General features: G+C 39.8%; 1 protein-coding gene across 2 annotated transcripts in view; it reads left to right on the top strand.

Annotated features, from left to right (window-relative positions):
- The window catches only part of nalf1b (NALCN channel auxiliary factor 1b), a 115,177-nt gene extending 99,458 nt beyond the window's left edge, over positions 1-15,719 (top strand). For both annotated transcript variants that reach the window (XM_088083332.1, XM_042495001.2), the window contains 2 exons: positions 3,740-3,911; positions 9,469-15,719. In XM_088083332.1, the coding sequence (XP_087939458.1) occupies positions 3,740-3,911; positions 9,469-9,770 (474 nt within the window). In that variant the 3' untranslated portion in view covers positions 9,771-15,719. The remainder of the gene's footprint in view (positions 1-3,739; positions 3,912-9,468) is intronic.
- The last annotated feature ends 1,661 nt before the right edge of the window (positions 15,720-17,380 follow it).

Here is a 17,380-nt window from a genome sequence, read left to right as displayed (position 1 = left end):
TTTTTTCAAATTTGGCACAAACGTCCACATAGACCTGCTGTGATGAACTGATTAGAATTTGGTGGTCAAATGTGACCTTGTGTCCAACCCATCCTTGTGAATGCAATATCTCAAGAATACACTGTTAAGAATTTGGTGGTTAAGTAAAGGGTCGAAGGTTACAATGACATCGCAAAACATGTTTTTGGCAATAATTCTTAAGCTAATTATGTTGATTTTTTGTGCTGCCAGGGGGAAGATGCTTGTCAAACATCCATGTTTTCACAGACATAAGATAGGGGGCAATTTGGTACAATCCTTTTTTGGCAGCGCCCTATGTGGCCGCCTATATGGTGTATAGGAAGAGCCGCCACTAAACACTGATTTCAATTTTACTTTAAGGAAATGTGACACGGGCGTGAAAATGGTTGCCACACTCAAGTCTTAGCCAGGGGGCTGCTTGAGGCATTGTTTTTAATGATAATCTTGTTAGTTGTGATTTTATTCATTACTCAGCTTTTCATTTTTTGATTCATGTCCGAGCCTCAGTGCAACCACACAGACCTTGACTTTAACATTGTTCCCTGAGATTTTGCTGAGTAGGGTAAATGTCTGATAAATACCAAAAGAGGCACCACTTGACACTCACTGCAAGTGACATTGTAAGTGAAACAGGGTGCGTTGCTGCATTTTGCGCTGTTTGTCTTTATCTCCCCATGCTGACAGCAACAGGATGAGAAGTTGTCCAAACACAGGGAACAGGAGGACATGAGGTGGAAAATGTGTTGCACAAGTGAAATGCAAACAAAAACAAAAAACGTGTACTCTCACTCATACGTGGATGCTTATATTCACACATACACAGACGCACAGCATGTTAATGATTTAGAAATAATCATCTACTGCTGTATGCACAAGATGTGACATCAGGCCACATTTTAATTTGTGACATTCACACAGTGATAGACTAGAGAGAAGGGCAATGTAAGTGTGTGTGTGTGTGTGTGTGTGTGTGTGTGTGTGTGTGTGTGTGTGTGTGTGTGTGGTGTCCTCAGGAAGCAACCTTATCTTTGACTGCAAATCTAATTATTGGCTCACAGCAATTTACTGTACAACATCTGTGCATGTGTGCAGAATGTCCGTATGTGCACGTGTTCAATCATGCATAAAATATATGCCTCTCAGTCTACAATGAGCGTGACAGATGACTCAACCGAGCAGTCATGTTATGTTGAAGCAAGATTTACATAATGATATAATGGTATGATAAATTTCAGATGCTAAAAAATGACATCTCAGTGTGGCCATTACAAGCACAAAGGATACGTGAGTACCAGACAATAGGTACTTGTCACAATAAAGACAATTGTTAAACCTCTCTTCATTATTCCAGCAACATTTTGACTTACAGTAATATGCCCCCACTCTAGTTCTGAATAATTTACTAACATGAATCAAAGGCAGACGATTTCTAAGAATAGTTTCCTGATGCATTGCATTTTTTCCTCCTCATTTGAATCACATATTGCTTTTTCCTTTTCCTATTTATATGAAGAGTAATTTGTAGAATGACACACAAGTATATACTAACGCTGTATTACAGAGCAGTCAAGAAACATCTTTGTGTGGAAAAGGGTAGCAACATATGAGATTTTCATAATAGGATAACAATCTCAGAAAATATATCAGTTTTAGTTTATAGTTTTACACTATCATCATCTCTTTATCATTATTATTCATATTATTGTTGTTGTTGTTGTTGTTGTTGTTAGTAGTAGTAGTAGTAGTTATAGTAGTAGTAGTAGTAGTAGTAGTAGTAGTAGTAGTAATTGTATTATATCAGTTACAATGTCCCTTCATTCATCAGTCTCAGCCGAGTTTGACAACCAGATGCTGCCCGACTTTTTCCCTCTGGCATGCAGAGTTTGAGCTGATGCTGGGCCAGGTCATTTTTAAGATAAGCGCCCAATGATGGGAGTGTTGGCAGCCAGAATCCGGACAAATAAATTGGCCCGAATCTGGGGCGTCATTCATGCCGAGTCTCAGTTGAGTTTGGCTATCGGATACAGCCTGACTCTTTTCTTCCAGTGTGTCGAGTTTGGGCCAGTGCTGGGCCAGGTCCTTTTGGCTCCCTGGAGAGTGAAAACAGAGGGGGGGTTTATTATAATTGAAACCAGAGTGAGCGGGGTTTGGCCCTCTTTTCTGCCTTACATTACGTACATATTATGAGTCACATTCACACATTTACACACATTTGCTCATTGGTGGCCGTGGCAACCATTCAAGGTGCCACCTCAGTTTTAAGACACTCACATGTGCTCAGACACTGATGAAACAGCTTTTGGGACCAATTTGAAGTTCAGTATCTTGCCCAAGATTGACATGTTGACTGGGGATCAAACCACAAGCCTTCCGATTAGTGGACGACCCGCTCTACCTCCTAAAATACAGACGCCCATATTGGCTAGAATGCAATTATCTACACTTTAAATAATAGTTCAGTTCAGAAAGCAAGTTTTTACACTTGCATACACTTGGTTAGCTTCTTTTACATTTATTACTATATTTCAGACTTTAAGTAATCATTTCATTTTGTGTTCTTGTGTATATCTCTCTTTTGATCTGTAGTATTTACGTTTGTCATATTAGCTTACACATTCGATCTCGCTACATTCTTCTCTTTCTGGCACACACACACACACACGCGCACACGCACACACACACACACACACACACACACTTGCTTGGGCACAACCACAATAGCAACATATACGGTGATTATCTATGGGGGAGTGATATGGTTTAGTGCGCTGTTTTTAAGCGCCATGATTAACTTTAACAGGTGCTAGCTTGCCTTGCTGTCCCTGGAGTGTTTCACAGGAAATACCAGCTAATTGCTGCAGGTGATAATACCGCACAATGAAGCCGCTAGCTTATGACATGAGAAAAGATAAAGGTGCTAAGTAGATCATTTGTCCCCACTTGTAGAGTTGCTAAAATGGGTGAGAAAAAAACAAAGCAAATTATAGCACACAAACATCAACATTATGAATGCAAGTCCTGTTTTTATCATGCATTTGAAATAATCTCACATAAATAATTTACTGTGCAATTCCTTTTTAAAGGGACAGTTCACCCCAAAATAAAAGAAATACATATATTTCCTAATACCTGTAGTGCTAATTATCAGATTGTTTTGATGTGAGTTGCTGCTAGGAGTGATAGGAGTGATAACAGGTTATCTTAAATCTTAAATTATTATTTTTGGTGTTTTAGGTACTTTTATCTTCACATTAAGATTGTAGATTACTCAATTTTACTCTTATAAAACAAGTCCCAGGTCCTATAGTGCATCACATTTTACTCAGGCTGTGTATAGTGAAACATCCATGTATTTGAGGATCACTGCAAACTAAAACCTTCTCTGAAAACTGTGAAATTTAGCTGCGGCACACACTGATGCAGTTGTTCTGAAGAGGAGGTTGGGTAATACTGTACATTGACCGACAAAATGATAACTGCCCAGCAACAGTCACATTCATTAAACAGTGGATTTCAGGATCACCAGGATATCTGCTCAGTCCTGTGTGAATCAATAGCTGCAGAGGTCACGGATGATGCACATACATGTGAGAGAGTGCATGTGTGTGATTGCATATCATCTGATGCAACCCTCCCTAATTCATCGATATCCTCTCTCTGCACCCCCTCCACCTGTCTCTCTCTCCCCCCTGCCCTCACCTCTCTGTCTCCTACCTAGATGGTTTATAAGCCCTGGCTGTGTTCTCAGTACTTCCAGACCACCCAGATGCACTGCAGTAAGCGAATCCCCTGTGGTCAGTACTGCCTGGAGGTGCAGCAGCGGTGCCCCTTCGTCCTGCCCGACAATGATGATCTCATTCATGGAGGCAGCCCCAGTTTTATATGCACAGGTACAAAAACTAATAATCTCACACTTTATTGATTCATCTGTTTTTATTTACCTCCTGTGTTTGTTTTCTTTAAACCCTATTTTAAAGATTAGCATCACATGCAGCTGCCCAGTCTAACTTTAGTGCTCAACAACCTTAGTGAGCAGTTGAAGCAAAGCGCTTTGTTGACTGTGTGAGGGATGAAAGAGCATTACTTTCCTAAATCCTGGGATTCAAAGCTACGAGCAACAAGCTTCTCCAACCTTTTCTGCTTCTTTCCATCCTGTGTGCTATAGATCATGTTCTTGGCCTGAGTAACTTATTTTTACCCCAACCTCTCCTTTTCAAGTGCCTGATCGAACACAGTTACAATAGCAGTGGTAGAAATCTTTCTCTGTGAAATGGGACAATCTTTTAAGACCCTGTAACATCATCAGCATCGCCATTGATGGTGTTTACGTAAACAGACGCAAAAATTGTAATACAGGTATAATCACAACATTTGCCTGTAATTTATTTGATTGAAACAGAAAAGCATCGATGCTAGCAACAAAAATTGCTCTGGAATTGAATTAAGTTTCAAAATCAATCAACCCATCAAACAAGTCATCACATTAAAAAGAATAATGCCTAATACTAGGCCAATAGCGGTGCTCTGTCGGCTAAAATCAGCAACCTGTGCTCTTCCCCTGCTATTCTGCACTGATATCAGAGGAGCAACTTTGCTCCTTAAGTCAAATCTCTTATACCAAAGAGGGGTATGCATCATGGATATATGTTAAAATGTGGGACTGTCATGCACAAATCAGCAACAACAATGTAATATTAGCTAGTTGATGACTTTAGACTTGACTTGACAAAATCAAGATTTGCAATTCGTCTTGGACTTTAACACCAGTGACTTGTAACTAGTCTTAGACTTTAGCCTTTTGACTTTTAAATACCTATAACCTCTGGTCCTGCATGTTTTGGGTCTCTCCCTGCTCCAACACAGCTACTTCAAACATCAAGTGGCTTCAGCAGTTCATAACGAGCAGATCATTTGAATCAGCCGTGTTGCAGCAGGGAGAGATCTAAAACACGCATGACTAGAGGTACTTGCAGAAAGGTTTGAAAAATGCAAGTCCAAATTAAAAAGTATCATTTAAAAATGTCAATTCTTGGATCAACTAAATGTTATTCATTCTCAGTCAGTCAACACTTCATTCTCCAGATCCACTTTGTTTGAACCAGTCAGCCAGCATCCAGTCAAGCTGCTGGAGAGAATAGTTACTGAGTGCCATTTGGAAAATTCAGTACCAAAGACAATTTTGTTTGCATACAAAAACAACGGGTGGTAAACAAAACATTAATTTCAGCATGCAAAATGTGTAGATCGAAAAATGAGTTGCAAATTCCAACAAACTTTTAACAAATAAACATGAATTTTGTAAATTTAATAGATTATTAATCTGATGTTAAAATGATGTTATATTTGGTAAAGAGGTCATTGTTACTTGCTTAGGACTTGAACTCAAAGTTTAGGACTTGCGACTTAACTAGAGACTTGTCAGTGTTAAGTTGGGACCGACAAGTCCTGAGTCAAGTCAGTTTGAGTTGGGACCTGAGTGCAAAGACTTGACACTTACTTGTGACTTGCAAAACAATGACTTGGTCCCATATCTGACCCTAATACATGGAAACAACTTTCAGATAATACAATGAGTATTGTAATTTAAAATCTTTATTAACAAAGAAAATACACATGTGGGTTTCATTAGTTGCCTGAGCAGCCATCTGTCCCATGATTTCTCATAACACTTGGTTTTGGGTGTGCATCTGAAAAAAAAAAAAAAACATCATTTGGAGGGCCATTTTGCTGTAACCCTTCACCTTACCCATCTATCCCAGGAAAACTGGAACACCCTACCCCTAGACGTGAACACACAAAACGGAGGGGTAAATGCTAAGTGGCAGAATATTGAAAATTGGGATAAAGTATATCTGCACAATGATACTTGTTCAATGATACTTCAATAGGAGACAACCCTGTGACGGTCACACAGTGAACACTTGTGACATTACAGTTACAGGATGTTCTGTGTTTAATCACCGGACTAACAGGGTGATACACGATAACAACAAACTGTAGCCAATTTTTCACAGCACCAAGTGGCAGCTGTACAACGGAGCACTGTTTGTACTGCACTCTGCGGGTCAGTGCTTGTGCCTATTTGCAATATTCTGGGCACACACACACACACACACAAATTCTGAATCCTTAATAAATTGTCGTAACAAGACTTTTGTGTCCACATACATGGAAGGTGAGTGAGCGAGAGCATATTAACACTGTGTGAGCAGATTTTGTCCCCAGAACATGATTAATACAAACACACACACTCACATCACATGTTGATGGCGTCCTCTAGTGGTCATATTGAGTATCAGGTTACATTCATGTAAAGTATGACAGAAGAAACTCAAAATGTTTTTTTCTCATTTGTGTAGGCTTTTCTGTTGATTGTTTGGACTGATGTTATTAATTCACTAAACAAGGCTGCGCTTGCTGCTCTCTGAAGTTAATGAATAAGACTGGCAATATTCTGTTATATTTTTTTGTTATTATCAACAAAAGACCAGAACCAACACTTTGTTTGTTTGTCTGTTTTTTAAATAGTCATCGAAGCCTACCTGTAGCTCTTAGCCCCATACCTATTCCTTTCACTGGAAGAAATCTTCAAAAATAGCTTACATATGTATTTACAATCATTGCCATATTTTGGAGAAAAAAAATGTATATGGCACTGTTACACCCCACCCTTGGGCGGCCTTATGGGGCAAATATTCCACCACTGACCCAAAATAACCATATAAGACACCTTAAAACAATCAAATCCACGGGAAGCAGCTCCTTCTCAGGCCAGGTGCACCTCTAGAAGTGATGCACCTCGTTAGGTAATGCAGCACACCTGGGCAGAGCTGCAGGAGTAAAAAAGGGACAACACCAAAGAACATATACAGCTGAAACAGCCGTAAATCTCTGCTCTGACGAAGGGCACTAGAATGAAACATGAGCGTGTTTGTTTGACATGGCCAGAATAAATTGTGAAATTGAGTTTAGGCAACTTTGTCTTGATCTGTGTGTGTGCTACCTCTTAACCTTTGGGTATTCAACATTAGAAATACTTAAGATTTTAAAGGAGCGTAGACATTTTTCCAGAGCAGCTGGGCAATGTGTTTTCTTTCTCAAATGGTACTTAGGGAGTAAATAGTACATTTCTTTGGGACTATTTTCATCTGTGGATTAATACACATTTGCTGCACTAGTTAGTTCATATGACTGTGTAAATGGGGATTGAGTCAAAAATTTACTAGAGTACCTTTGTTCATTGGAATGAAGACATTTGTCTCCCAGTGTAAAAGTGCAGCTCACTGATGTATTATAAATACTTTTTGGGCAATAATAGAGATCTGTGGCACATAAGAATAAACTATATGAGGCCTTGACTACATAGTCGGTACTTGTTTTTGGATCATTTAAATGGTTTTAGTCTTTCCATGGGCTTTGCTGACTAAACGGTAAATTGAAAAACTATTTTCTTACTTGCAGTAGAAAGGTCTAACCAATTTTAAATGTACATTATACTCTGTGCACACACGCTGCTGAATAAGTAAATGAGTGAGATGACAGCAGCTGTTGCAGAACCACAGGCTGCATATTTTACTTCTGTATGTGTGCATGTGTGTTTGTTTTGTCACTAACTCTGCAGATGTGGTTGCTTTAAATGCAGATTTATCAGAAACTCGCTGTAATTGCATAGTTCCTTTTGTCACAGTTAAGCTGTTGACAGTCAAACTGTGCTGAGTGGGCACACACCTCCTCAAAGTTCACTCCTCACATTAGCATGCACACAGGCCATGACAAACCACCCTTTTAATGTCATGTGAGAGTGTCAGATCAGCTGTTTGCGATTTCAGTTCAGAACATTATGATGCATAATCTTTTCATATGTATTTTGTCTTCCATGCTTCTTAAAAAAGCACAAAATATGTATATATTTCTGGAAAATTTCGATATGGAACCCATAAATCAAAACCACTTCCATAGTGTATCTGTAGACCAAGCAGCAAAGGTAACAGTAATCACAGTAATTTATGGGTTTCTGAACAGAGTAGAAAAGAGATGTTAGAGGTGCAGCATTCAGAATGGAGAAATCACACATTCATTACAACCTGGTGAGACGACTCAGTACACTGTGGCATAAGTGAACATGAAGAGAACAAAACACAAACAAGAACACATCATCACATTTAAATATCACAAATATCTATACAAATATCACATATGTCACATTTAGAAACTCTTGAGTAGTGGAAAAGAGCATTATCTAACAATTATTGTCAATACTGATTAATCAACAAGTGATTTGGTCTATAAGATGCCACAATATATTAAGAGCCCAGTATGACATAATCACGCAGCTAGTTTAATCTTAATCTTTTTTTGCATTTATGCTTGAAAAAGTGATTATTGACCATATTGACGATTCTATTCTTTTAATTTTCTGTCAATTAACTACACAAATAATTGTTGAATCTCTCACAGGCTCCGCCCTCTTCTGGACTCAAAGGGTAATACTCTCCTCTAATCCCGAGCATACATTTACCTACTGAAATGAGCAAAAACATAGCCACCCAATCAGGGTAAAGCGGCAACCTTGAGGCTGGAAAATGAAGCCAATTTGGAAGTACCAAAAAGAGCAGTTCATCGACCGGCCACTTGAGGCCGGCTTCAAAACAGAGTAAATCCCACCCCCATGTTAAAATGCCCAACTTTACACCAGAAATAAACATGTTTACTGCTTGGTACAAAAAGTGGTTTACATTTACTAAGGCTTTAAATTATGTCAGATCCGCCTCTTGCTCCTACAAATCTTCAACTCCTCCAAATTTAGAGGAGATTTGCGACTGCTGACACGCTGAACTCGAGGCTTTAAAACGACAGTCCACAACCACTGGGTGACATCACGGTAGCTACATCCATTATTTATGCTTTGATCAGGACGTGCTCGCCTGAATATTTGTGAAGCCCACAGTTTGTATGCAGCAGCAGCAGCTGGGCCCCCAGGTAGAGGACTTTGTTTGTGCTTACAGCACTAGAGTTAAAATATTGTAAACTTCATCTTGGCTCCAGCTGCAAATGAAACACAAAAGACCTTTTTTAAGGGACATTTAAAACTGATGAGCATGTGCAGATGAAACACTTTTTGTTGTAAAATTTGGTGATTTTTTTTCCGTATTTGCTTGTGTTTTCTTACATTGCAGTTCACTGAGTTATTTGAGCCACTGTGCTTTTAAACCAATAATTTCAAGAATAATCAAGTTTATTGGGAAAACTATCGTTATTATTGTCATTTATGTGTTTGGTCCTCAAAGCAGTGCTTGTAGGTGAAGCCGTAAAGCAGCAATACTCTAGTCAAAGGTAGCAAGTACAGGATTAATAAAAAAAACGCTACATGCAAAATCTTTCAGACAAAATGTGCACTAACTGTTTATATCTCCGCTACCGCTCTCTTCCCCCCAAAACAACCCCCAGGGCTGCTGGAAGACCATCCATCAGGTGTTGACCCGGACTCAGAGTGCTGTGACGTGCGGTGGGACTTGAAAGTGGACAACCGTTCCCGGGGGACCCTGAAAAGAACTCACCCGCCATGCCAGCACCGTACCTCCCTCAGCTCCTCGGCAGCCTGCAGACTGTGTAACAGCCGGCTCAAACTCTGCCTGCTGGTCCTCGTCCTCCTACACACTGTTGCCAGCCTCACTGCATCCCACAATGCAACAGGACTGGGCCTCCCCGCCATCACGCCTCTGGAGGAGAGCCCCGCCAACGAGGAGTGATAGAGCTGCCAGGAGGAGGTGAGGTTGTTGGGGTGGGGGATTCCCCTCACCATGGCAACCAGTGTGGAAAAATACAGCTACAGTTGTGCGAGCGGCTGGCGCTGTGTGCCTGTGGACATTCTGTAACGCTTTCTGGCAAATGGAAAATGTGGGACGCTTTGAGACGAAAGACACACAAATCAATCAAAACAAATAAATAAGTAAACAAACAGACACACTGAGGGACTCGACCAGTCCCTCAGATAGAAAGGGGACAATGCCACAGCCTTTGTTGAGTGGGAAGGTCGGCTTCCCCATGGCTGAGTTTCTCTCACTACGCTTTTTTACACTGTGTTCCAATTATTGGTTTCTGTTGCACTGGCTGACTATGGAATAACACAATCATATTCTCTTTCTAATGTTCATCCTTTGTGTTTGTTTCTGGGTCTCTCATACAGGAAGAAAATGTGTTCTCTAAATAAGACAGATAATGTATAAAAAAAAATTAATTAGCTGCAAGTTTGTGTGTGAGATGGTTTGTGTTTCTAGATGTGCGCGTGAGTATGCGTGGGCGTGTGTGTGCTTGTGTGCATGTCTTAAAACGTGTGTGTGTGTGTGTGTGTGTGTGTGTGTGTGTGTGTGTGTGTGTGTGTGTGTGTGTGTGTGAGGAGGAGTGTGTGACACGTATCCTTAAAGTCTAGCTAACAGGCTGGTGCAGCGATAATGTTTTTATGGAGCCCCCCCACCACCACACCCAGATGTCACTTAGCTCTGCCATGCTGGTTTGTTGGCCACAATCCCATTAAAACTTTACTGGGTTTTGAATGTGGTTCTGATGTCCATAATAAGCACTGTGTTTAACACAGGTTTATGGTCCTACACTTTGTTTCATGAGATAATTTTCACCTATAAACACTGTTTTAAAGGATCAAAACATTTCTGTAATTAGCATCAGTAAAAAGCTAACACCCGGCTAAACTGTGAAAAACAAACAAGATGCATTCCTGCAACATCATTAATATTTCAGTTTTATTACAACTTGGAGCCTTTTTTTTTATAGTTTTGACTGTGGTGCCTGTTCTGGTACTATACTCACCATGTTTCTTGCTTTCTGGGAATGGGATGACTCTGATAAAATTAGGTCTGACAGGCGAAGAGACAAAAGCAATCAGTTTAAACAAGCCCAAAGCCAACCAAAAAAACTTATATGGAAGATAAAGTGAACGCTGAGTATGTATACACAGTTTTCTGTGCCAGATATCAGCTGTTAACGTTTTGGAGTATGATTTTATCACAAACAATAAAACTGACAGCCAAAACTATAAATGTAAGACCCAAGCACTATTAATCCAGACTGATTGTTTTAGATTCAGGCACTATGATAGGGCAGAGCCAAGTCAACAAAATCTGAATCAAAATGATTTCACATTGACAATAAATCTGAACTTAAAAAAGTTTAATATGATGTCTGGATTTTGACAAGGCTGCATATTATGTGTTGAATGATTGTGGCTTAAAGACGCTGAACTAAAGCATTAAGATTTGCACTCTGCTGTCTTTTGAATGAAGATGAACAAAAGCAGCCCATTTGCCAGAAACCACAGATATGTAACATTTGTGCATTGTGATGGCGGATGGCATGAAACCGAGGCAAGACAGCTGCCAAGTAACAGACCACTGCACCAACCAAAACCAAAACCGGATGTTTTTTAGTGAGACAGCACAGCAAATCCAGCTGCGGTTGTGTATTTTAAACAAATACATGATATTTTCCTAACTAGAACCAAGTTGTTTTTATGCCTGAACATAACCATTTGTTAACCACATCATTGGTTAAATGTAAAGTTACAGCATATCAGCTACATATTGTATGAAAAGTAGAAATGTTACATTTCTGTGGTTTGCAGAAATGTAAAATTTCACTACTTATTCTGGTGATTTGGTTGACTAAAGACAGGCAGAAGCACGTGATTAGATGCCAAAGAACCCATAGAAAGCTTGTTCTGACAAAATTAGAAGGGAATCTTTACGTTGGTAATTCTTTGCCCGTTTCCTTTTAATGACACTAATTTACCAAATATAATACCTGGTTTAACTGTCAGCCATTATAGACTGGATAATAACATAAATATGTTGCAGTATATCTTGTGTAGTTCAGTTCTTAAAGAGTTAGCCTCTTGTTAGCGACTTTTTTAATTACTGCGCAGGATGCTTTAACAAAAAGCACAGTCAGGATGATGTTATCTCATAGAACAACACATGAAACTGTGTTAAGCTTGTCTTAACCAAAGATGTTATTTCAGGCGTTTTACCAAAACCCCATTCAGATTGTGGTCATTTTTCAGCAACATTGCTCTGCAGAGTTAACTGACATCAGGATTATAGCACTGGATCAATAAATATAATTCACTGTTGTTCCAGACAAAGAAGCTTTGGTTATTTTAAAGGTACTATCCAGTCAAACTAATGCCCATTGCATAAAGGTGACGGTTGTTTAAGGCTCCTTTTTAGTCTCCTCTGCCTCAAGAGCCTTTTCTCCTTGAAGTTTAAGTACTCAGAATTTTCTTCCATCACCACCACTTGAAAACAAAAACTAAATTTAATGTTTGCCCTGAAACCAATACTGACATCTATATGAGTGGTGTCATTTTAACCTCAGGCCTTTTTATTCACAAGAACAACGATGACTGGATGTTACCTTTACAGACTTTTTATAACTGGTGAATTGTAATTCCCGAGCAGTTATGATGAATAAAAAAATGTCAACATCTCACTATGAACGGTAGCATGCTACTTGCAGTAGCGTGCAGGAAAATCCCCTGTCCACTGATAGGTATATTACACCACTCCCTGGCCACACAGTACGTACAGAAAGACACTCCACATATCACCAACACTGAGTCCAAAATGGTCCGTTTGTTTCTGTTGAATCAAAACTTGTAATCGATTCTCATGAACTGCATGTGGAGGCTCTCTGCAAGGTTACGACGGCCTCTTTTGTTGATTGTCCTCAGCCCCACTCTGCAACACATCTGATCCCAAATCAGCTCCTGTAGCATGCCCACTGTCTTTGTATTTTTCTCCTCAAAACATCAAACTAATGTCTCATTGAGTAAAGGGCTTATTAAGATATACAGTACAAACATTATCATCCAACACAGTCACACACACTTGACGACATGCACATCCAAATTGTTAGCAGACATAGGGTAAAAACATGGCTCACTTCCTGTTTCTTTTTTACCTGCAGTGCAGAGGCAGTCCACTGGCTGCTGCTGGAGAGCAGGAACAGAAATCCAGAGAGAGGAGCGTGTCATTGTTTGTGCAAGCACTAATGGCATAATCTGATAATCGTCTAAGTCAGCTGACACTTATGTTTATTTTCTAAATGTTGACCAGCATGTAAACAGAAAGGAATGGCGTGACCTTAAGGGCTGACTTCTTCTTTTTGTTTCTAGATTTTTATTTTGTCTCTTTGATGAACAAGGCTGTGAGATCAGGTATTCGAAAACAAACAGATGTTACTGAATGCTTCTTTTTTTTTTTTCCACTCTCAAGTATGTTGATTACCCAAACGAGATGTCCAATCCGATATCTGATGTCAAGAATTTTATTACACAGCTTATATGAGGATTTAAAATTCATCATTATTCACATTTTCACGTCTATATAACCAGTATATTGGCTTATTTTCACACTTATTCTGTTAAGACCCTGCCCCACTTTCACCATTCCTGCTTGCATGATAACTACTCATTGTCATTCAGCACAGCACACCCATGCCCATCTTGGATGACCGCAGTCAGTGATAGAAAAATGCTGCTATTCTATTGGTCACCAGTAGATGGAGATATTTTTATTCTTTTATATTGCTACCGCTGCTGAAGACCTATCACACCAGGACTGTCATATACAGGAGTCAGAAAGCTGGAGGAAAAAGTGATGGGCCTGTGGGTAAAAGTGTGCTGTTGTGTGTGTATGTGTGCGTGTGTGTATACATGCAGAAATGTGTGTTTGTGTCTGTCGCTAATTGCAGTGTGTTCTCTGGAGAGCTCATTAGTGTTGCTGCGTCCTTGGGGCCTTCAGGACAGGTGTGGCAAACCACCGCTGTCTTTAGACCCACGGGGACCTGCTACATTAGTTGTCTCACTATTTGCCGCAGCACCTAAAGCTGCATGGACTGTAGGATGAAACCATTGTACTGTACAATGTGTAATAACTGTGTCAGTGCCCTGAGACCCCACAATGAATAGCGTAGGGGTATATTTTTTCCCCTGCACTTGCCTCATAGAATATCCCTCGAACCCTTTGTCTGAAATGAGATGATGCACAGAAGGTCAGAGAGAATGAAGCAGACACAAAACTGGTGCCAAAGCAACCCTTGAGTAAAATAAACCCAATTCAGATCTGATAGGACACACAACAGGAGAAAAACAGGGTCTGAGTGCCGGAGAAATGTGCCATGTTAGCAGTACACGGATTGCATCTCATAAACCCTCCACCATGAACACATGTAAGGGATCTCTTCAAGACATACATGTGATTTCATTCTGCCTATCATGTCAGCAGTTGATGCCGTGATGACATCACAAACCAACTGTCGGACACGCATTCATACAACAAACCTGCATTCGAAAGTCATGCAGAGGCTGCTTTACATGCAGGACTGCATCCTCACTGCGGTTGCATGGGTTGCAAATGCTGTGTGTCGTCCCTCATGCCGCTTTCAGACACATTCGCACCAAGGACGGACCTTGTGTGCAAGGTTTCTTCCAGACAATAATAGAATTAGATTTGACTGATGTAAATCTCTGATTTGACTTTTGTTGGTAATGCAGGCATGCACGCAACAGTTACTCTGCTGTGATAACTTTATTTTTCTGTGTGTTTTGGTTTGTCACTTCTTACTGCATTATACTGAGAAGAAATTGTGTAGGGTCCTATAGATTCAGTATAGATCCCCGACAATGGTCTGTAGCAGTCGTAGGGTATGGTCTGTCACATTCCATAACACACCAACCTACAAAAACTATTTTTGTGTTTTTCCCCTACAGATATAGACTATGTATGCCTCTTGCCCCCCAACCCCCCTCCCCCCTGTGCACCCACCACCAAATGGTATGTACACAAATATTGCCCTCTGTCACTCCCTCTCAGCCTCTCTCTGTTTTCACAATAGTTCCGTTCTCTATCCTGTGGATCTATGCAGAAGCCCATTCCTTTTTTGGTTGTAAATACGTTCCCTAGTATGCTGAACAATGTATGTCTTTGCGTCCAGGTTTCCTTGTGTATTTTAAGTTGATGTCATGCTGTTACTTTCTTCTTCTTCTTCTTCTTCTTCTTCTAATTCTTTTTGTTTTGTTTTTTCTTTTTTTTTAATTTTGAGCGTCTGAAATCATTGATGTTAAAAGAGAATGTGGGGAAGTTTAACCAATAGACTCACTCTCAGCTTCGCAACCTTATTGTGAGAGGTTGTGGCTCTGTGTGTGTGTGAAAGCGAAAGATTTATGATAATAGAAATGAAAAAGGTTCAAAGTCATATAGAAGTATCATTGCGATTATGATTATTATGATTACTATTATACTACCAGTATATTGTAATATTATAGATGCTTTAGTTCAAGTAACTTCTTTAATTTTTTTACAAACAACTTTGATGAAATGATTTATAAAACAGTCTCACGAGTCATGATCTTTTCGAAAAGTATGAAAACTACTGCTACAATGATTAAAATTGTGTTCTGATGAAAATAAATACAGACATATAATCTGTTCCTCTGCTGTGTTTTTGTACTATGTGATACTGTTTCAGTCAAGATGCAAAAACAGCGATGAAAGTTGGATGTTTTTGTATTTTTATGTAACAGGCTTTCATAAACTGCTTGTAATAATGGAAGGGTTTGTACCTCAAAGAAGTATTTGAACTTGTGTGCAGAAGACAAGCCAAAATAAAAGTGTCTGAATCTGCAATTTTCACAACAACCCATGATGATGACACACGGAGCAATCACATGACATATTTACCACAGAGGTGCTGATTCTGACGAGAGCTAATGACTCCTAATAATGCTTTTCCTCCAACAATGAAGTCATGTTCACCAAAATTACTGTATGCTGTCAGCTGCCTGAAGACAAGAAGAAAACCTAAAAAAAAACACACCTCTTAATAAATAATAATAATAATAATGAAGACGATGATAATAAAAGCTAGAAGTGGAATTGAGCAGAGTCCAAGGAGATTGCATGCATTTGAATTGCTCACTACTTTTTCAACCGACCGCAAGCTAAACTCTTGATGTTATTTAAGATTGTTGATGGTGGTCATCACTATATGCTGATGCTCTTTTGATGTATATAAATCTACTTTCACAAACAAGATGTGCTTCACATGATTACATTCGTATTGAATTTTTATTTTGTTCAAGAAATGTAATGCTAAGTGTCAAAAGTCATTGTGGAACACGCAAAGATTCAAATCACCTGCATGATGGCACAAGTGGGAATTGAGCTCATAACCTCAGCATTGAAAGACAACCACCTCACCATTCAACCAATGAACAAATCAGATCACATCAACAGTATTATCAAGGCCCCTAGAGACCAATAAACCTAGGGTATGGCCACAGTTGTGGGTTGGCCCAATAACATGCTGAGTGCAGTCAAAGGAGTTCAAAAACTCACTAAACTCCCTCGCCTTGTTGTCCCAGGTGTTATCCATATGCAAATTGAAAATCTTCAGAAATTAGAACTCTGTCATAATTAGTAAAGCAAATAGAGAGCAGTTCTGATATTTCAGGAACAAATGAGGCTGTGTGCTCTGGATAAATAGTTATCAGAAGCACAGAAGAACGATTTTCCAGTAAGAAAGGGTGAGAAACTGCCAAGATGCAGCCACTTACATTTAAAAATATCAGAGAAAATAGCTGCCAGTCCTCCTCCTCTCTTTCCCTCACGTATCATGTGGATAAAGCTGTAGTTTGCAGGAGAGGTTTCACCTAGATTCTTTAGCCAAGTTTCTGTTAGGCAAATAAAGTATAGCTTTAACTCACAGATAAGATCATTTACAGAAAAGGTCTTTTTTGTAAGTGCCCCGATATGAGGCACATTTAAATCACTATCATGGCAAGGCCTTTTCACAGAGTAATAACATTTAAGAGGGACATTAACAAAGTAAGACGCTCCTCAAAACACTCTTTGCTCTAGGCTCGCTATTGGAGATGACAGTCATAATATTACATTCATCGCTGTACACAGAATTTGACAAGAGATGCCTGACGCTGGTGAGAGCTAATGCAGTTCTGTGAGCTGCCATCATGAACGAGGGAGAAGACTGAGCATTCGGTGAATAAACATGTAACTGACAATAAAATCCATGATTTCTCTCCATGCTGCAGGCCTGTAATCCCAGGGTCAGTAGGTGCCAGCTAGGGTGTAATGACCGGTAGCAACAGCGTGAGGCAGCAATGCGGCAGACGCGCCGAGTCTGCCATAAATCCCATAGAAGAAGAAGAAGAAGACTCACGTGAAGCAGCACCTGGGCAGCACGAGCAGTGTAAGTTTGCCGTTAGCTTTCGGCTACCAAGCTAGCTGGAGGGGGGTCCAAAAAATATACAGTTGTCAATAAAACTTTT

This window comes from Plectropomus leopardus, chromosome 10 (genome assembly GCF_026936395.1).
Source record: "Plectropomus leopardus strain MGB_pleo_1.0 chromosome 10, ASM2693639v1, whole genome shotgun sequence".
Taxonomy (NCBI): domain Eukaryota; kingdom Metazoa; phylum Chordata; class Actinopteri; order Perciformes; family Serranidae; genus Plectropomus; species Plectropomus leopardus.
This window is presented reverse-complemented; position numbering and strand designations above follow the sequence as displayed.